The sequence below is a fragment of the Entelurus aequoreus genome, linkage group LG14, assembly GCF_033978785.1.
Source record: "Entelurus aequoreus isolate RoL-2023_Sb linkage group LG14, RoL_Eaeq_v1.1, whole genome shotgun sequence".
In the NCBI taxonomy this organism is placed as follows: Eukaryota; Metazoa; Chordata; class Actinopteri; order Syngnathiformes; family Syngnathidae; genus Entelurus; species Entelurus aequoreus.
Window position 1 is genome coordinate 51,568,658 of NC_084744.1, and position 22,464 is coordinate 51,591,121.

Below are 22,464 nucleotides of genomic sequence, written 5' to 3' on the forward strand. Positions count from 1 at the left end.
GTCTTGTATTGTGTGCTGTTTTACATTGAAAGTGCTTTATTTTATTTGTATATTTATTGTTCAATTAATAAAAACACTTTATTATTAGCTGAAACTAAACAGGTGTTGATTGTAGTTTTTTTTTTTATTAGTTTTTTTTAGTGAGACCTATATTGAAACACATGTATTATATTAAATACAAAACATTAGAAATACAAGTAATTTACTTCCTGACATGACATATTTTGAAAAAAAAATTAAAAAATTAATACAGTTTTATGAATTATAAAGAAATTGTTGTTTTTTGTTTTGCAATAGATGGTCAAAAACAGCTAAGATATCCTGTCACATAAAATAACAGACTACAGTAATTTGTGTAGTAGGTTCTAAAAAAATAGCTAAGGGGTATTGTAGCATAAAGGATCTTGGACTAATAATTTTTTTGTAGAAGATTCTCTAATACAGCAAAGGGATCCTGTCACATAAATGATCTTCGCTTACAGTAATTTTGTAGTAGGTTCTCAAAAACAGCTAAGGTATCCTTTCACATAAAGGATCTTGTACTAGTGATTTTTTGTTGTTGTGATAGATTCTCAAAAACGCTAAGGGATCCTCTCACATAAAGGATCTTGGACTAGTCATGTTTTTGTGGTAGGTTCTCAAAAACAGCTAAGGGATCTGTCAAAGGATCTTGGACTAATTTACTTTTTTGTAGTAGGTAATCACAAAACAGCTAAGGGATCTGTCACATAAAAGATCTTGGACTAATTTATTTTTGTAGTAGGTAATCAAACAACAGCTAAGGTATCATGTCACATACAGGGTCTTGCACTACTGTATTTATTTTGTATTAGGTTCTCAAAAACAGCTAAGAGATCTGTCACATAAACGATATTGGGCTTGTGTATGTTTTGTATTAGATTCTCAAAAACAGCAAAGGGATATGTCACATTAAGGATCTCGGACTACCGCATTTTTTTGCAGTAGGTTCTCAAAAAGAGCTAAGGGGTCATGTCACATAAATAATCATAGATGTCAGTATTTTTGTAGTAGGTTCTCAAAAACAGCTAAGGGATCTGTCACATAAAGGATCTTGGACTAGTGTATTTTTTGTAGTAAGTTCTCAACAACAGCAAAAAAATCATGTCACACATAATCGTAGACTACAGTATTTTGGTATTATGTTCTCAAAAACAACCAGGGGATCCTGTCACATAAAGAATCTTGGACTAGTGTATTTTTCGTAATAGGTTCTCAAAAACAGCTAAGGGATCTGTCACATAAAGGATCTTGGACTAGTGTATTTTTCGTAATAAGTTCTCAAAAACAGCTCGGGCATCCTGTCACATAAATAATCTTGGACTAGTGTATTTTTCGTAACAGGTTCTCAAAAACAGCTAGGGGATCCTGTCACATAAAGGATCTTGGACTAGAGTATTTTTCATAATAGGTTCTCAAAAACAGCTAGGGGATCCTGTCACATAAAAAATCTTGGACTAGTGTATTTTTGTAATAGGTTCTCAAAAACAGCTAGGGCATCCTGTCACATAAAGGATCTTGGACTAGTGTATTTTTCGTAGTAGGTTATCAAAAATACCTAAGGGCTCTGTCACATAAAGGATCTTGTACTAGTGTATTTTTCGTAATAGGTTATCAAAAACAGCTAAGGGATCTGTCACATAAAGAATCTTGGACTAGTGTATTTTTAGTAATAGGTTCTCAAAAACAGCTAGTGGATCCTGTCACATAAAGGATCTTGGACTAGTGTATTTTTTGTTGTAGGTTCTCAAAAACAGCTAGGGGATCCTGTCACATAAAGGATCTTGGACTAGTGTATTTTTCGTAGTAAGTTCTCAAAAACAGCTAAGACATCCTGTCATATTCTGTATTAGATTCTCAAAAAGAGCTAAAGGATACTGTCACATAAAAGATCTTGGAATGCTGGATTTTTGTGTAGTAGGTTCCAAAAAGAACTAAGAAATCCTGTCACATAAGGGATCTTGGACTACTGTATTTTTTGTAGTAGTTTCTCAAAAACAATTAAAGGATCTGTCACATAAAGGATCTTGGGCTAGTGTATTTTTTGTACCAGATTCTCAAAAACAGAAAAATGATCTGTCACATGAAGGATCTTGGAATAGTGTATTTTTCGTAGTAGGTTTTCAAAAACAGCTAGAGGATCTGTCACATAATGGATCTTGGACTACTGTATTTTATTGTAGTCGGTTCTCAAAAATAGCTAGGGGAACCTGACACATAAAATATCTTGGACTACTGGATTTTGTGTAGTAGGTTCATAAAATAGCTTAGAGATCCTGTGACATAAAGGATCTTGGACTAGTGTATTTTTTGTAGTAGGTTTTCAAAAACAGCTAAGGGATCTGTCACATAAAGGATCTTGGACTAGTGTATTTTTTGTAGTAAGTTCTCAAAAACAGCTAAGACATCCTGCCACATAAAGGATCTAGACTACAGTTTTTTTGTATGAAGTTCTCAAAAAGAGCTAAAAGATCCTGTCACATAAACGATCTTGGACTAGTGTATTTTTCGTAATATGTTCTTAAAAACAGCCAAGGGATCCTGTCATATAGAGGATCTTTGCGCATACACCAGTCCTATGTTTCCTAACGAGACAAAAGCGGAATAAACATAAAAAGGTGTTTAAAATCATTCCAGAACGTTTTTTTTTATTCCATGACCACGTGTTCCCTGCTCCTTATTACAAGGATATGGTGCTGATCTTTTTTTTTGTTTGTTTTACTGCAGAAAAAGAAAATGTTGAAAGTACAATTGTCTCACTACACACGCATTTAGAAGAGTCAAAGTAAAAATCATCATCATCATTCAAAGCAGGGAATAATAAATAAGCTAACATTTATGTATTTATGTACATCCATCATTGGTGCGACGCTCGGGGAGCATAATGAAGAAGCTTTGACATGAGGTGTGTGAGGAGAAAAACAAACAGGCCGCTCATCGTCGGTCTAGTCTCGCTGCTAACTTGTAAGGCAGGAGGTCCTTTTTGAGAGAACCTCAAGTCATGAAATCATGGCCTTCCTTTTTGCTGAAGGGCTAACGTTGATGGGCTGCATATTTCGATGGCGACGGTGTGTGGACAAAGGAACATTGCTCGTTTTGTTTTTGCTGCTGGGTTTCCATCAGCTACCCTTCTCCCGCGACAGCAGCCCCCGCGGGATGCGGTGTCCGGATGCCCCGGGGACGGGGGGATACGTGGTGGTGCTCACATGGAGATGGTGCTGTAAAGCTGCTCGATCTTCCCCTTGAAGAACTCCTTCAGCTCGGGACGCTTGGCCTTCAGCGTCGGCGTCAGCAGGCCGTTCTCGATGGAGAACATCTCGTTGTGGATGTAGATGTTCTTCACCTTTTGGCGGGGAAAAAAATACAATTAACAAAAAAACAACATGCAACCAGAGGCAGGTGCAACCAATCAGTGCCCAAACAAAGCCAGGGGTGCACAAAACAGGAACTGAGGGGAGTCCAAAACTAACAGAACATGACTAGACTAAAACATGATCCAGGCAACGGATCATGACAGTACTCCCCCCTTAAGGACAGATTCCAGATGTCCCCGGAATACCCCCCAAAAAACAAGTTCAAGAGTCACGGGAGGGCGGAGGGAGGACTTGGTAGTGGGTCGCCAGGCCAAGTGTACCCGAATCCACAGAGGAAAAGTCAAGTGGCGGCGGCGAGTGGAACGCCGCTGCAGCAGGCGAAGCGGGCGACCACGGAACGGCCACGTCCGTGACCGTCGAGAAGGTGGACGCGAGTGACGGCAGAACCAAAACTAACAGAACATGACTAAACAAAACATGATCCGGGCAACAAATCATGACAGAACCCCCCCTTAAAGACAGATTCCAGATGTCCCCGGAATACCCCCCAAAAAACAAGTTCAAGAGTCACGGGAGGGCGGAGGGAGGACTTGGTGGTGAATCGCCAGGCCAAGTGGTCCCGAATGCACCGAGGACAAGTCAAGTGGCGGCGGCGAGTGGAACGCCGCTTCAGCAGGCGAAGCGGGCGAACATGGAACGACCACATCCTGTGACCGTCGAGAAGGGGGACGCGAGTGACGCCAGAACCAAAACTAACAGAACATGACTAAACAAAACATGATCAGGGCAACGGATCGTGATAGTACTCCCCCTTAAGGACAGATTCCAGATGTCCCCAGAATACCCCCCAAAAAACAAGTTCAAAAGTCACGGGAGGGCGGAGGGAGGACTTGGTGGTGGGTCGCCAGGCCAAGTGCCCCCGAATCCACCGAGGACAAGTCAAGTGGCGGCGGCGAGTGGAACGCCGCTGCAGCAGGCGAGGCGGGCAACCACGGAACGGCCACGTCCGTGACCGTCGAGAAGGTGGACGCGAGTGACGCCAGAACCAAAACTAACAGAACATGACTAAACAAAACATGATCCGGGCAACGGATCATGACAGTACCCCGCCCTTAAGGATAGATTCCAGATGTCACCATAATACCCCAAAAAAAACAAGTTCAAGTCACGGGAGGGCGGAGGGAGGACTTGGTGGTGGGTCGCCAGGCCAAGTGTCCCCGAATCCACCGAGGACAAGTCAAGTGGCTGCGGCGAGTGGAACGCCGCTGCAGCAGGCGAGGCGGGCGACCACGGAATGGCCACGTCCGTGATCGTCGAGAAGGTGGACGCGAGTGACGCCACAACCAAAACTAACAGAACATGACTAAACAAAACATGATTTGGGCAACGGATCATGACAGTAATCCCCCTTAAGGACAGATTCTGGATGTCCCCAGAATACCCCCCAAAAAAACAAGTTCAAGAGTCACGGGAGGGCGGAGGGAGGACACCGCGTGCGGGCGCCTGATGGCCGCTTGTGCTGCAGGCCAGCCGGAGGTCGAGTATCGATTCTGAATCGAATCGTCACCCCAAGAATCGGACTCGGAATCGAATCGTTGGGTGCCCAAAGTGCTAAGTGTACACAAGTTTGAGAATCACTGGTATAAAGGATCTTAGATTAGTGTTTTTTTTTTGCAAAAGGTTTTTCAAATCAGCAAAGGTCTCTGCCCTCTGTCATAAAGATGATCTTTGACTAATGTTTTGTTTTTGCAGTAGGTTCTACAAAAAGCAAAGTTCTCCTGTCATACAGAGGAGCTTTGACTCGTGGGTTTTTTGGCAGTAGGTTCTCAAAAACAGCAAAGGGCTACTCCTCTCATACTGTAGATTTTTGATGACGTTTTTTTGCAATATGTTCTCAAAAACAGCAAATACCCCCTGTTATATAGAGGATCTTTGACTAGTGTTATTTTGCAATAGGTTCTCAAAAAGGGCAAAGACAATAGAAAACTTTGATTTGAAGTGTTTTTGCAATAGGTTCTTCTCGTTTAAAGGTGTTTCTTTTGCGTACCTGCTCAAAGGAGTGCAGACAGCTGGCCTTCCCAAGACGCACCAGATCTTCAAGGATGGCCTTCTTGAGCTCCTGTTGACAAAAGCTCACCTTCACACTCGTCATGATATGTAGTACCCGTAGTACGACCAGTAGTACTACAAAACCCAAAAAATGGCATGTTGTGTATTTCGTAAATAAAAACAGAATACAATGATTTGCAAATCAACTTATATTCAATTGAATAGACTGCCAAGACACGATATTTAATGTTCGAACCGAGAACCTTTCTGGGTGTTGTTGATAAATGGCTTTGGGATTTGCATAGTAGAGTTTTAACTTGCACTTACAGATGTAGCGACGAACTGTAGTTACTGACAGTGGTTTTCTGAAGTGTTCCTGAGCCCATGTGGTGATATCCTTTACACACCGATGCCGCTTTTTGATGCAGTACCGCCGAAGGCCCGTAATATCATTGCTTACGTGCAGTGATTTCTCCAGATTCTCTGAACCTTTTGATGATATTACGGACCGTAGATGATGAAATCCCTAAATTCCTTGCAATAGCTCATTGAGAAATGTTGTTCTTAAACAATTTGCTCACGCATTTGTTCACAAAGTGGTGACCCTCGCTCCGTCCTTGTTTGTGAACGACTGAGCATTTCATGGAAGCTGCTTTCTACACCCAATCATGGCACCCACCTGTTCCCAAATTAGCCTGTTCACCTGTGGGACATTCCAAATAAGTGTTTGATGAGCATTCCTCAACTTTTTTTGGTCTTTTTTGCCACTTGTGCCAGCTTCTTTGAAACATGTTGCAGGCATCAAATTCCAAATGAGGTAATGCTTGCAAAAAATAACAACGTTTACCAAAGTATCTTGTCTTTGCAGTCTATTCAATTGAATATAAGTTGATATTCTGTATTTATTTACCATTTCCACAACGTGCCAACTTCACTGGTTTTGGGGTTTTGTACTAGTAGTAGTATGTACTTACTTCCCCATGCGGGATACATGGTGGTTGTCTCCCAGCATGCACGTGAACTTACCGTGTTTTTACAGAGGTCCTTGTAGGTGCCCAGGATTCCTTTCTTCTTGGCCCACTCGGGCATGACCTCCGGGTCGGGCACCACGATGCCCACCAAGCAGGACTGCAAAGAGCGGCTATGTTTAGTGACAAAGGCGGGGGGTAAAAAAAAGGGGCAAGGAGGGCGGCGCCACCTGGAGGCTGTCTCCGTGCACGTAGAGCTGGGCCACCGGCTGACTCCTGATGTAGATGTTCTCGATCTTCTCGGGGGAGATGTACTCGCCCTGCGCCAGCTTGAAGATGTGCTTCTTCCTGTCCACGATCTTCAGCGTGCCGTTCTGACGGGGATCGGGTGTAAAATTGTCACGCGGGCGACGTCGGCGAACGACGGTGACGCCCACTTACCGGCAGCCATTTTCCGATGTCGCCCGTGTGGAGCCAGCCGCCCGCGTCCAGCGTCTCGGCCGTCCTCTCCGGGTCTTTGAGGTAGCCCTTGAACACGTTTGGTCCCTTCACGCACACCTGCACGGGGCCCACGTTTGTACTTACTCACCAAAACCTGACGTGACTTTAAGTAAACACGTACATTACATTGCCAAAAGTATTTGGCCACACATCCAAATGATCAGAATCGGGTGTCCTAATCAATCAAGCACTTAGGCATGGAGACTGTTTCTACAAATATTTGTGAAAGAATGGGCCGCTCTGTGATTTCCAGCGTGGAACTGTAATAGGATGCCACCTGTGCAACAAATCCAGTCGTGAAATTTCCTCGCTCTTAAATATTCCAAAGTCAACTTTATTATAAGAAAATGGAAGAGTTTGTGAACAACAGCAACTCAGCCACCAAGTGGTAGGCCAGGTAAACTGACAGAGAGGGGTCGGCGGACGCTGAAGCGCATAGTGCAAAGACTTTCTGCACGGTCAGTTGCTACAGAGCTCCAAACTTCATGTGACTTTCCAATTAGCCCACGTACAGTACGCAGAGAGCTTCATGGAATGTGTTTCCATGGCCGAGCAGCTGCGTCTAAGCCATACATTACTGAGTCCAATGCAAAGCGTGGGATGCAGTGGTGTAAAGCACGTCGCCACTGGACTCTAGAGCAGTGGAGACGCCTTCTCTGGACTGATGAATACCATGTTGTGTTTGTCAACAACAACACAAATAATGGCAACAACAACACAAACGATGTCAACAATAACAAAAGATGGCAATAATACCATGTTGTGTTTGTCAACAACAACACACAAGATGGCAATAATACAATGGTGTTTGTCAACAACATTACAAACTAATGGCAATAATTCCATGTTGTGTTTGTCAACAACAACACAAAAGATGGCAATAATACCATGTTGTGTTTGTTAACAACAACACAAAAGATGGCAGTAATACCATGGTGTGTTTGTCAACAACAACACAAAAGATGGCAATAATACCATGTTGTGTTTGTCAACAACAACACACAAAATGGCAATAATACAATGGTGTTTGTCAACAACATTACAAACGAATGGCAATAATTCCATGTTGTGTTTGTCAACAACAACACAAAAGATGGCAATAATACCATGGTGTGTTTGTCAACAACAACACAAACGATGGCAATAATACCATGTTGTGTTTGTCAACAACAACACAAACGATGGCAATAATACCATGGTGTGTTTGTCAACAACAACACAAATGATGGCAATAATACCATGTTGTGTTTGTCAACAACAATACAAAAGATGGCAATAACACCATGGTGTGTTTGTCAACAACAATACAAAAGATGGCAATAATACCATGTTGTGTTTGTCAACAACAATACAAAAGATGGCAATAACACCATGGTGTGTTTGTCAACAACAATACAAAAGATGGAAATAATACCATGTTGTGTTTGTCAACAACAATACAAACGATGGCAATAATACTATGGTGTGTTTGTCAACAACAATACAAAAGATGCCAATAATACCATGTTGTGTTTGTCAACAACAATACAAAAGATGGCAAAAATACCATGTTGTGTTTGTCAACAACAATACAAACGATGGCAATAATACCATGTTGTGTTTGTCAACAACAATACAAAAGATGGCAATAATACCATGTTGTGTTTGTCAACAACAATACAAAAGATGTTGTGTTTGTCAACAACAACACAACAGATGGCAATAATACCATGTTGTGTTTGTCAACAACAACACAAACGATGGCAATAATACCATGTTGTGTTTGTCAACAACAATACAAAAGATGGCAATAATACCATGGTGTGTTTGTCAACAACAATACAAAAGATGGCAATAATACCATGTTGTGTTTGTCAACAACAATACAAAAGATGGCAATAATACCATGTTGTGTTTGTCAACAACAATACAAAAGATGGCAATAATACCATGGTGTGTTTGTCAACAACAATACAAAAGATGGCAATAATACCATGGTGTGTTTGTCAACAACAATACAAAAGATGGCAATAATACCATGGTGTGTTTGTCAACAACAATACAAAAGATGGCAAAAATACCATGTTGTGTTTGTCAACAACAATAAAAACGATGGCAATAATACCATGGCGTGTTTGTCAACAACAACACAAACGATGGCAATAATACCATGTTATGTTTGTCAACAACAATACAAACGATGGCAATAATACCATGTTGTGTTTGTCAACAACAATACAAAAGATGGCAATAATACCATGGTGTGTTTGTCAACAACAATACAAAAGATGGCAATAATACCATGTTGTGTTTGTCAACAACAATACAAAAGATGGCAATAATACCATGTTGTGTTTGTCAACAACAATACAAAAGATGGCAATAATACCATGGTGTGTTTGTCAACAACAATACAAAAGATGGCAATAATACCATGGTGTGTTTGTCAACAACAATACAAACGATGGCAATAATACCATGGTGTGTTTGTCAACAACAATACAAAAGATGGCAATAATACCATGGTGTGTTTGTCAACAACAATACAAAAGATGGCAATAATACCATGTTGTGTTTGTCAACAACAACACAAACGATGGCAATAATACCATGGTGTGTTTGTCAACAACAATACAAATATGGCAATAATACCATGTTGTGTTTGTCAACAACAACACAACAGATGGCAATAATACCATGTTGTGTTTGTCAACAACAACACAAACGATGGCAATAATACCATGTTGTGTTTGTCAACAACAATACAAACGATGGCAATAATACCATGTTGTGTTTGTCAACAACAACACAAACGATGGCAATAATACCATGGTGTGTTTGTCAACAACAATACAAAATATGGCAATCATACCATGGTGTGTTTGTCAACAACAATACAAAAGATGGCAATAATACCATGGTGTGTTTGTCACCAACAATACAAAAGATGGCAATAATACCATGTTGTGTTTGTCAACAACAATACAAAAGATGGCACTAATACCATGTTGTGTTTGTCAACAACAACACAAACGATGGCAATAATACCATGTTGTGTTTGTCACCAACAATACAAAAGATGGCAATAATACCATGTTGTGTTTGTCAACAACAATACAAAAGATGGCAATAATACCATGTTGTGTTTGTCAACAACAATACAACAGATGGCAATAATACCATGTTGTGTTTGTCAACAACAATACAAAAGATGGCAATAATACCATGGTGTGTTTGTCAACAACAATACAACAGATGGCAATAATACCATGTTGTGTTTGTCAACAACAATACAACAGATGGCAATAATACCATGTTGTGTTTGTCAACAACAATACAAAAGATGGCAATAATACCATGGTGTGTTTGTCAACAACAATACAACAGATGGCAATAATACCATGTTATGTTTGTCAACAACAATACAACAGATGGCAATAATACCATGTTGTGTTTGTCAACAACAATACAAAAGATGGCAATAATACCATGGTGTGTTTGTCAACAACAATACAACAGATGGCAATAATACCATGTTGTGTTTGTCAACAACAATACAACAGATGGCAATAATACCATGTTGTGTTTGTCAACAACAATACAACAGATGGCAATAATACCATGTTATGTTTGTCAACAACAATACAACAGATGGCAATAATACCATGTTGTGTTTGTCAACAACAATACAACAGATGGCAATAATACCATGTTATGTTTGTCAACAACAATACAAAAGATGGCAAAAATACCATGTTATGTTTGTCAACAACAATACAAAAGATGGCAATAATACCATGTTGTGTTTGTCAACAACAATACAAACGATGGCAATAATACCATGTTGTGTTTGTCAACAACAATACAAAAGATGGCAATAATACCATGGCGTGTTTGTCAACAACAACACAAACGATGGCAAAAATACCATGTTATGTTTGTCAACAACAATACAAACAATGGCAATAATACCATGTTATGTTTGTCAACAACAATACAAACGATGGCAACAACAACACAGAACAGTCTCCATGCCTAAGTGCTTGATTTTATACATGTGTGGCCAAGTGATTAGGACACCTGGATTGGGTGGCCAAATAGTTTAGGCAATATAGTGTCCTAGGATCATGTTAGTGAAAACTCCCAAGTTAATAATCAAAAGACGCCCACACGTACCTCGCCCTCCCCTTTGGAGGCAAAGTAGTTCTTCTCAGGAACGTCCACCAGCTTGATGAGGTTGCACGGCAATGGCGCCCCCACATGGCCTTTATTGGGTTTTCCACATCACAAGACAAAAGGATTAGAAATGAATAATTGGGCTTGAATACAAGGCCAAATCCAGCCCTGGTAAAACAAGAATAATTCCATAAACCAGCAGTGTCATATAGAGGATCTTTGACTGGCAATAGGTTACAGCCAGGTACTCTTGTCATATAGAGGATCTTTGGCTAGCAATAGGTTAATAAAACAGAATTGCTCTTATCATAAAGAGAACCTTTGACTCGCAATATGTTACAGCAAAGTGCTCTTGTAATGTAAAGGATATTAGGCTACTAAAACCAAAGTGCTCCTGTTGTATAGAGAACCTTTGACCAGCAATATGTTACAGCAAAGCAAAGTGTTCCTGTCATATAGAAGATCTTTGACCCGCAGTATGTTCTTAAAACAGCAAAGTGCTCCTGTCATATAGAAGATCTTTGACCCGCAGTATGTTCTTAAAACAGCAAAGTGCTCCTGTCATTTAAAGGATATTTGACGAAAAATATGTTCCTAAAACAGCAAAGTGCTCCTGTCACATAGAGGATCTTTGACTAAAAATATGTTCCTAAAACAGCAAAAGTGCTCCTGTCATATAGAAGATCTTTGACTAGCGGTAGGTTCTTAAAAGAGCAAAGTGCTCCTGTCACATAGAGGATCTTTGACTAAGAATATGTTCCTAAAACAGCAAAAGTGCTCCTGTCATATAGAAGATCTTTGACTAGCGGTATGTTCTTAAAAGAGAAAAGGGCTCCCGTCATATAGAAGATCTTTGACAGCGGTAGGTTCTTAAAAGAGCAAAGTGCTCCTGTCATATAGAAGATCTTTGACGAGCGGTAGGTTTTTAAAACAGCAAAGTGCTCCTGTCACATAGAGGATCTTTGACTAGCGGTATGTTCTTAAAAGAGAAAAGTGTTCCCGTCATATAGAAGATCTTTGACTAGCGGTAGGTTCTTAAAACAGCAAAGTGTTCCTGTCATATAGAAGATCTTTGACTAGCGGTATGTTCTTAAAACAGCAAAGTGTTCCTGTCATATAGAAGATCTTTGACTAGCGGTATGTTCTTAAAACAGCAAAGTGTTCCTGTCATATAGAAGATCTTTGACTAGCGGTAGGTTCTTAAAAGAGCAAAGTGCTATTGTCATCTAGAAGATCCTTGACTAGCGGTAGGTTCTTAAAACAGCAAAGTGCTCCTGTCATATACAAGATCTTTGACTAAAAATATGTTCCTAAAACAGCAAAAGTGCTCCTGTCATATAGAAGATCTTTGACTAGCGGTATGTTCTTAAAAGAGAAAAGTGTTCCCGTCATATAGAAGATCTTTGACTAGCGGTAGGTTCTTAAAACAGCAAAGTGTTCCTGTCATATAGAAGATCTTTGACTAGCGGTATGTTCTTAAAACAGCAAAGTGTTCCTGTCATATAGAAGATCTTTGACTAGCGGTAGGTTCTTAAAAGAGCAAAGTGCTATTGTCATCTAGAAGATCCTTGACTAGCGGTAGGTTCTTAAAATAGCAAAGTGCTCCTGTCATATACAAGATCTTTGACTAAAAATATGTTCCTAAAACAGCAAAAGTGCTCCTGTCATATAGAAGATCTTTGACTAGCGGTATGTTCTTAAAAGAGAAAAGTGTTCCCGTCATATAGAAGATCTTTGACTAGCAGTAGGTTCTTAAAACAGCAAAGTGTTCCTGTCATATAGAAGATCTTTGACTAGCGGTAGGTTCTTAAAACAGCAAAGTGTTCCTGTCATATAGAAGATCTTTGACTAGCGGTAGGTTCTTAAAAGAGCAAAGTGCTATTGTCATCTAGAAGATCCTTGACTAGCGGTAGGTTCTTAAAATAGCAAAGTGCTCCTGTCATATACAAGATCTTTGACTAAAAATATGTTCCTAAAACAGCAAAAGTGCTCCTGTCATATAGAAGATCTTTGACTAGCGGTATGTTCTTAAAAGAGAAAAGTGTTCCCGTCATATAGAAGATCTTTGACTAGCAGTAGGTTCTTAAAACAGCAAAGTGTTCCTGTCATATAGAAGATCTTTGACTAGCGGTAGGTTCTTAAAACAGCAAAGTGTTCCTGTCATATAGAAGATCTTTGACTAGCGGTAGGTTCTTAAAACAGCAAAGTGTTCCTGTCATATAGAAGATCTTTGACTAGCGGTAGGTTCTTAAAACAGCAAAGTGTTCCTGTCATATAGAAGATCTTAGTACTAGCGGTAGGTTCTTAAAACAGCAAAGTGTTCCTGTCATATAGAAGATCTTTGACTAGCGGTAGGTTCTTAAAAGAGCAAAGTGCTCCTGTCATATACAAGATCTTTGACTAAATATATGTTCTCAAAAAAGCAAAGTTCTCCTGTCATATGGAAGATCTTTGATTAGTGGTAGGTTCTTAAAACGGCAAAGTGTTCCTGTCATATAGAAGATCTTTGACTAAAACTATGTTCTTTAAAAAGCAAAGTGCTCCTGTCATATGGAAGATCTTTGATTAGTGGTAGGTTCTTAAAACGGCAAAGTGTTCCTGTCATCTAGAAGATCTTTGACTAGCGGTAGGTTCTTAAAATAGCAAAGTGTTCCTGTCATATAGAAGATCTTTGACTAAAACTATGTTCTTAAAACAGCAAAGTGCTCCTACCATATGGAAGATCTTTGATTAGTGGTAGGTTCTTAAAACGGCAAAGTGCTCCTGTCATATAGAAGATCTTTGACTAAAACTATGTTCTTAAAACAGCAAAGTGTTCCTGTCATATAGAAGATTTTGATTAGCGGTAGGATCTTAAAACAGCAAAGTGCTCCTGTCATAAAGAAGATCTTTGATTAGCGGTAGGTTCTTAAAACAGCAAAGTGTTCCTGTCATATAGAAGATCTTTGACTAAAACTATGTTCTTAAAACAGCAAAGTGCTCCTGTCATACGGAAGATCTTTGACTAAAAATATGTTCCTAAAACAGCAAAGTGCTCCTGTCATATGGAAGATCTTTGACTAGCGGTATGTTCTTAAAACAGCAAAGTGCTCCTGTCATTTAGAGGATCTTTGACTAAATATATGTTCCTAAAACAGCAAAGTGCTCCTCTCATATGGAAGATCTTTGGGTAGGTTCTTAAAACAGCAAAGTGCTCCTGTCATATAGAAGATCTTTGACTAAAAATATGTTCCGAAAACAGCAAAATGCTCCTGTCATTTAGAAGATCTTTGACTAGAAATATGTTCCTAAGACAGCAAAAGTGCTCCTGTCATATAGAAGATCTTTGATTAGCGGTAGGTTTTTAAAACAGCAAAGTGTTCCTGTCATATAGAAGATCTTTGACTAAAACTATGTTCTTAAAACAGCAAAGTGCTCCTGTCATATGGAAGATCTTTGACTAGCGGTATGTTCTTAAAACAGCAAAGTGCTCCTGTCATTTAGAGGATCTTTGACTAAATATATGTTCCTAAAACAGCAAAGTGCTCCTCTCATATAGAAGATCTTTGACTAAAAATATGTTCCGAAAACAGCAAAATGCTCCTGTCATTTAGAGGATCTTTGACTAGAAATATGTTCCTAAAACAGCAAAATGCTCCTGTCATTTAGAGGATCTTTGACTAGAAATATGTTCCTAAAACAGCAAAATGCTCCTGTCATTTAGAGGATCTTTGACTAGAAATATGTTCCTAAAACAGCAAAATGCTCCTGTCATTTAGAGGATCTTTGACTAGAAATATGTTCCTAAAACAGCAAAGTGCTCCTGTCATTTAGAAGATCTTTGACTAAATGTATGTTCCGAAAGCTGCAAAATGCTCCTGTCATATAGAGGATCTTTGACTGGCAATAGGTTACAGAAAGGTACGCTTGTCATATAGAAGATCTTTGACTAAAAATATGTTCTTAAAACAGCAAAGTGCTCCTGTCATATGGAAGATCTTTGATTAGCAGTAGGTTCTTAAAATAGCAAAGTGCTCCTGTCATATGGAAGATCTTTGATTAGTGGTAGGTTCTTAAAACGGCAAAGTGCTCCTGTTATATAGAAGATCTTTGATTAGCGGTAGGTTCTTAAAACAGCAAAGTGTTCCTGTCATATAGAAGATCTTTGACTAAAACTATGTTCCTAAAACAGCAAAAGTGCTCCTGTCATATAGAAGATCTTTGACTAGCGGTATGTTCTTAAAAGAGCAAAGTGCTCCCGTCATATAGAAGATCTTTGACTAGCGGTATGTTCTTAAAAGAGAAAAGTGCTCCCGTTAAATAGAAGATCTTTGACTAGCGGTAGGTTCTTAAAAGAGCAAAGTGCTCCTGTCATATAGAAGATCTTTGACTAGCGGTAGGTTCTTAAAAGAGCAAAGTGCTCCTGTCTTATAGAATATCTTTGACTACCAGTCAAATCTTAAAACAGCAAAGTGCTCCTGTCTTATAGAAGATCTTTGACTAGCATTAAAATCTTTAAAACAGCAAAGTGCTCCTGTCATACAGAAGATCGTTGAGTAGCAGTCAAGTCTTAAAACAGCAAAGCGCCTCATCATATAGAGAATCTTTGACGAGCAATAGTATCTTAAAAACAACAAAGCTGCCTCATGGCATATAGAGGATCTTTGACTTGCATTAGGATCTTAAAACAGCAAACGCGCTCCTATCATTTGGAGGATCTTTGACTAAAAAATACGTTCTTAAGCACTCCCGTCAGATAGATGTACTTTGACTTGTGTTTCTGGAGTAGGTTAATGTAATACTCGTAGTGACCAGCAGGGGGTAATGCTGAACCACATTTTTGTTGTTCAAAAGCCTTACATAAGTGGTATGATCAACAATAAAAACTAAGTCAGGTATTAAATCAAGACAAAAACTTTATAACGCCATAACGAGGAGGTTGAAATTTTATGTTATGTTCAATTAAAAGTGCAAGTGTACCTAAGGTTGTGGTCAATGAGTGCATGAACCACAATTTTATTTAAAAAAAAACCCAATTAGATATGAAACAATAGGGTGTCAATTTATGGGTAAAAGTTGATGCTAATAAAATAACTACTATCAATAAAGTACTGTGTCACCTACAATACAAATTAAATTACAATTATTACAAAATTAAATATACATGATCACAATCATTTGAATGTATGTATTTATAGAAGAGTCTTAAATCAGAGGTGCATATATAGTCCACATATGGCACATTCTAAAAATATCATTGGAAAAAAAAACACATTAAAAAGTGGAATAAAAGCGCAAACTGGTGAAATATAACAATACAAAGTTGCAATGTTGACTGATAACAAAGCTGTCATTTTTCATTGCTAAAAAAAAAAAACCCAATAATGAATCAAAATCAATGTTGTTATGAATTATTGACCTATTTTAAGGCTCCAACTACATCACATCCAAAATTACACTTTGAAATATTTTTTGGGGGAAATATTGCATATTTTGTGTGTTTGCCACAAAAAAGTGGCATAAGGGCATAAAACAAAAACATTGAAATTGATTTAAAAAATGATATTCGATCTCAAGTGGGTCTAGAGCACAGGTGTCAAACTCAACCCCCGGGGGCCAGATCATTCTGGGAAAAATGTGTGTTAATAAAATACTTTCTTTTTTTTTACTAAATGCAAATTATTATTTTGATTTTGACAGAAAAAAATGTGTATCTTCTAAACATTATTCATGCCAAATATTACATTATTATATAGTGTTTTACAAAAATATGTTAGTAAAGATAACATTAGTTTGTACATGAAAAAAATCTAAATAATATGATAATAATATTAGGTGATTACTGGTACACATTTATATCAATGCTGTCAAATTATATATATATTTTTAATTTTGATTAATCACAGGTTATTGCCCGCATGCATAATTTTAATTAATTTTTAAAAAGCGGCCCTCTAAAGGCAGCTATTACTGCAATGTGGCCCTCAATGAAAACAAGTTTGACACCCCTGATCTAGAGACGTATTGTTGAAAGTAAAACAAAGAAAATGTATGATCTATTTTTACACTTTTATGAGTGGGGCCCATTTTTGGGGGAAATATTGCATATTTTGTGTGTTTGCCATAAAAAAGTGTCTTTGACAAAAAGGACATAAAAAAAAAACATAAAAACATTTTAAAAAATTATATTCGACAAATAAATATGAAGTAGATCTAGTTGTACAAAAAATGTATGACCTTTTTTTAACACTTTTATGAGTGGGGCCCATTTGGATCCTGATAATTTATGTGGGATTTTTTCTTTATTACACTGTCAATGCTCAAAAAATAATAACAAATTCAAATCAATTTTGTTATGAATTTAAGGCTCCAATTACTTCTCATCAAATATTCCACTTTAAAAAATGTATTTGGGGAAATATTGCGTATTTTGTGTGTTTGCCAAAAAAAAGTGTTTTTTGACAAAAAGTACATTAAAAAAACAACATAAAAAATCATTTAAAAATTATATTTGACAAATAGATCTGAAGTATATCCAGAGAAATATGTATTTAAAGTTTAAAAAAAAAATGTATGACTTATTTTTAACACTTTTATGAGTGGGGCCCATATGGATCCTGATCATTTAAGTGACTTTTTTTTTTTAAACTTTAATTGCTCAAAAAATAATAGCAAATTAAAATCAATGTTGTTATGAATTTAAGGCTCCAACTACTTCACATCAAATATTCCACTTTGAAATATTTTTGGGGAAAATATTGCATATTTTGTGTGTTTGCCATAAAAAAGTGTTCTTTGACAAAAAGGACATAAAGAAACACCCATAAAAACATTTTTAAAAATTATATTCGACAAATAAATAGGAAGTAGATCTAATAGTAGAAAAAAATGTATGACTTATTTTTAACACTTTTATGAGTGGGGCCCATTTGGATCCTGATCATTTAAGTTAGATTTTTTTTTTAACTGTCATTGCTCAAAAAATAATAACAAATCAAAATCAATGTTATGAATTTAAAGCTCCAACTACTTCACATCAAATATTCCACTCTAAATTATTTTTTGGAGAAATATTGCATATTTGGTATGTTTGCCATAAAAAAGTGTTTTTGACAAAAAGGACATAAAATAACCCCCCATAAAAACATTTTAAAAAGTATATTCGACAAATAAATATGAAGTAGATCTAGTAGTAGAAAAAATGTATGACTTATTTTTTATGAGTGGGGCCCATTTGGATCCTGATCATTTAAGTGAGATTTTTTTTTTTTTTAAACTGTCATTGCTCAAAAAATAATAACAAAGTAAAATCAATGTTATGAATTTAAGGCTCCAACTACTTCACATCAAATATTTAACTTTAAAATATTTTTTGGGGAAAATATTGCATATTTTGTGTGTTTGCCATAAAAAAGTGTTTTTGACAAAAAGTACATAAAAAAACATAAAAAATCATTTTAAAATTATATTCGACAAATAGATCTGGGGCCGTACTTATCAAGCTTCTTAGAATTACTCCTAAGAAGTCTGCTAAGAGTTGACTTAAGAGTAAATAAATTCTTCGCTGAAAGCTGCACTTAAAAGTTAGTTATCAAGCGTCTTACTCACACTTTCAGCGAAGTGTAGGACTGAATCTTAAGTGTCACACTCAGTGCTGAATTACGACATTACTATGTGCCGTAAACGGAATTTTAGGTGACGTCATTTCTGTGTCCATAGAAATGACCAATCACGGAAGGGAATCCCTTGTCTAAGAATAAAGAAATATCTTGGAAATATTTAAGTGGACAATGGGAGTGTATATTTTGACAATAAACTACAAAATAATACAAAACAAACTAGTCCCCGCCGGCACTCACGCTACCGCTCCCTCTCTTCTATCGCCCACACACTCACTGACGTCACTCACCTCACGGCCACACACATACGCTACTGTCATAACATTTTCTTTCCAATTCAATAATTAGGCAACTAATTTGAAACTGGTGTGGGTGGCTCTATATATACTAGCCCACTGCAGCCACATGCAGAAATCAACAAGGAATCGAAAAGTATTAAATCTGTGACAAAAATAATATCCGCTCTGTCTAAACGATACCGTTTGATCAGCTGCTCGTCATCAAAAAAAAAAAAACATTGTTCCGTTCCCTGAACGTTCGCGCACGTTCCCTGAACGTTCGAGCACGTCTCTCTCGCCTCAGTGCCATCCCCTGCTGGCAACTCCTAACCACTTAAGACACCTCTGAAGGTCTCTTAAATATCGTGGAGAGTAGGAGTGATTCTTAGACTTAAGAACGTTGATAAAAAGCTTTTATTCTTAAGTTTGAGAGTAGGACTAAATTTCGCAAATTCTCAGGACTTAAGTGTAAAATGGCACTCTAAGAAGCTTGATAAGTACGGCCCCTGAAGTAAATCCAGAGACTTTTGTGTTGAAAAAATAAATAAAATGTATGACTTATTTTTAAGACTTTTATGAGTGGGGCCCATTTAGATCCTGATCATTTAAGTGAGATTTTTTTTTTTAAACTGTCATTGCTCAAAAAATAGTAACAAATTAAAATCAATGTCATGAATTTAAGGCTCCAACTACTTCACATCAAATATTCCACTTTGAAATATTTTTGGGGGAAATATTGCATATTTTGTGTGTCTGCCATAAAAAAGTGTTTTTTGACCAAAAGGACATAAAAAAAACAAATAAAAAATAATTTAAAAATTATATTTGACAAATAGATTTGAAGTAGATCCAGAGACTTATGTATTTAAAGTTAAAAAAAAATGTATGACTTATTTTTAACACTTTTATGAGTGGGAGCCCATTTGGATCCTGATCATTTAAGTGGGATTTTTTTTAATTAAACTGTCATGCTCAAAAAATAATAACAAATTCAAATGAATTTAAGGCTCCAATGACTTTACATCAAATATTCCATTTTGAAAATATTTTGGGGAAACTATTGCATATTTTGTGCTTTTGCCATAAAAAACAGGGTTTTGACAAAAATGGCAAAAAACAAACAAAATACTTTGTATCGACAGATAGGCCTGAAATTGAAAAAAATAAAATATTGCTTATTTTTAACATTTTTAAGACTGAAACACTTCCAGGTCCCCGAAAACCAAACTTGAGGGGAGCCCAATAGGTTAAAAAAAAATCTATCTATCTTATTGGTTTTAAAAATGAAAAATATCAAAATGGCCCACAGTGAAAAAAGTTTGCTTTAAATGATTACTGACATTCTTTCCTTTCTAATTGGGCTAATTTTCAAAATTAAACAAAAGATTGAACATCGTAAGTTGCATAATAAGATAAATAAAAGGAAAGCTGAACTGTATGTGTTATATGTGCAGATCAAACAGGACAGCAGATAAAGGAAGGAATGAAATAATGTCACCTAACAACTCTTCCTTCATTACTTAAAAGAATCTTGTGTGGACAAAAGCATCACTTTGGTAACGCTGTTGTGACGTCATTCAACCCACAAGATGATTTGTTTGCTCCTAACATTCCTTCTAACGTGTTTTCAATTGCTTTCAGATCTTTGAGCCGAGACTTGGCTAACGTTACATAAGACACGTCTCACCTGGCGTCCAGTCTCCAGGTGTGGTGAAAGTGCAGCCGGCGGTGCACTCCGTCTGCCCGTACGCCTCGTACACCTGCAGGGGGCACTGTGGGTCAGTACTGAGCGTGTTAGCATTTTAGCATCAACTTGTTGTTTTTGGAAAACTCATAAAACATCAAGACGGCTACAGTTACTTCATTTCTTATGTGTGACTCTCATTTTATTCAGGGACTAGTTTGCCTTTATATGATTCATTCATAAACTGATATTAGCCTCATAATAATCATGTTACCTCTGCCAGATTATGGAATTACTAATATTTTTTGTCACCTAATTAGCTAGTGAAACTTTCAGAAAATGCCTGAAATGGGATAAGGAACATGTGACTAGATTTTGGGCATTCAGATTTGTTTTTTGACAGGGTTATTAACTATCTGCACTGGTTTCCTTGCCAATGGTTGCCATAAAGGCGGGACATGTTGTTATATGTCCGTGCAAGCATGATGAGTGAGTTGTGTCACTTGCAGATTTCACTCCAAAATAAACCCTGACTGGATACCAAGTTCTGAGCATTCAAGTAGAACATTTTAAACTTCTTCTCGGGTGACATTATGACGATAACATTGCATTTGTGTCCAAATATTTGGGTCTTTATAAAGTTATTTAAATCATGCAAGTGAATAAAAACCTGTGATTAACCACGATTAATCCAAATGTAAGTGTGATTAATCTGATTAAAGAAATTAATAATTTGACAGCACAAACATTTTTTATTATGTTTTTATTTGTATTCATTTCTTTCTTGAATTATTTAAAAAAATGTTTTATTCATTCATTATGTATTTTTAATTATGTTTTTATATTTATTCTTTTCTTTCTTTAATTATTTTGTTTAACTTTTTAATTAATGTATTTTTATATATGTTCTTATTTTTTCTTGAATTTAAAATATTTATATATATTTCATTTGAAATATGTTTTTATTTTTATTCTTTTTTGTCTTGATTTTTTTGTTTTGTTTTTGTTTATTGATTTATTTTTAATATGTCTTTATTTGTGATATTTCTTTACTTGAATAATTAAAAAAAATCATTTTTTTAAAATCATTTTTTAATGTTTTTAGATTGTTTTTCTTTCTGAAATTACTTTATCATTTATTATCTTTTTTTCCTTTCTTGAATTCCAGGGTTAGAGTTTACGGTTAGATAGGGTTAAATTTAAATCAGGCAAGGGAATAATAACCTATGACTAATCATGATTCATCCAAATTAAAAAGTGTGATTAATCTGATTAAAGGAATTCATCATTTGACAGCACATACCTTTATTGATATATTTAAAAAAAAGAAGCTATTTCTTGAATTATTTTTTAAAACCTTTTCATTAATGTATTTATATTTATTATTTTCTTTCTTGAATTTAAAAAAAGGTTTTTATTCATGTATTTATTTGAATTATGTTTTTATTTTTTATTTTTGAATATTTGTAAAAACTGTACTGATTTTTTTATTTTTAATTGTGTTTTTATATTTATTTTTTTCTTTCTTTAATTATTTTGTTTAAACATTTTTGTTCATATATTTATTCATTTTTAATTATGTTTTTATATTTATTATTTTCTTTCTTTAATTCTTTTGTTTAACTTTTTAATTAATTAATGTTTTTCTAGAATTTAATATACATACATATATACATACATATATATATATATATATATATATATATATATATATATATATATATATATATATACATATACATATACATATATATATATATATATATATATATATATATATATATATATATATATATATATATATATATATATATATATATATATATATATGATTTGAAATATGTTTTTATTTTTATTCTTTTATTTCTTGATTTATTTATTTTTTAATTTTGTGTTTAT

General features: G+C 36.2%; 1 protein-coding gene across 1 annotated transcript in view; it reads right to left on the reverse strand.

The window, feature by feature from the left end:
• Window positions 1-2,560: 2,560 nt before the first annotated feature.
• The window catches only part of acsl6 (acyl-CoA synthetase long chain family member 6), an 89,948-nt gene continuing 70,044 nt past the window's right edge, over window positions 2,561-22,464 (reverse strand). Inside the window, exons 15-21 of the mRNA XM_062070157.1 lie at window positions 20,569-20,641; window positions 11,006-11,094; window positions 6,791-6,907; window positions 6,580-6,723; window positions 6,408-6,509; window positions 5,380-5,451; window positions 2,561-3,361 (exon numbers count right to left, since the gene is read on the reverse strand). Of these exons, the coding sequence (XP_061926141.1) occupies window positions 3,221-3,361; window positions 5,380-5,451; window positions 6,408-6,509; window positions 6,580-6,723; window positions 6,791-6,907; window positions 11,006-11,094; window positions 20,569-20,641 (738 nt within the window). The 3' untranslated portion in view covers window positions 2,561-3,220. The remainder of the gene's footprint in view (window positions 3,362-5,379; window positions 5,452-6,407; window positions 6,510-6,579; window positions 6,724-6,790; window positions 6,908-11,005; window positions 11,095-20,568; window positions 20,642-22,464) is intronic.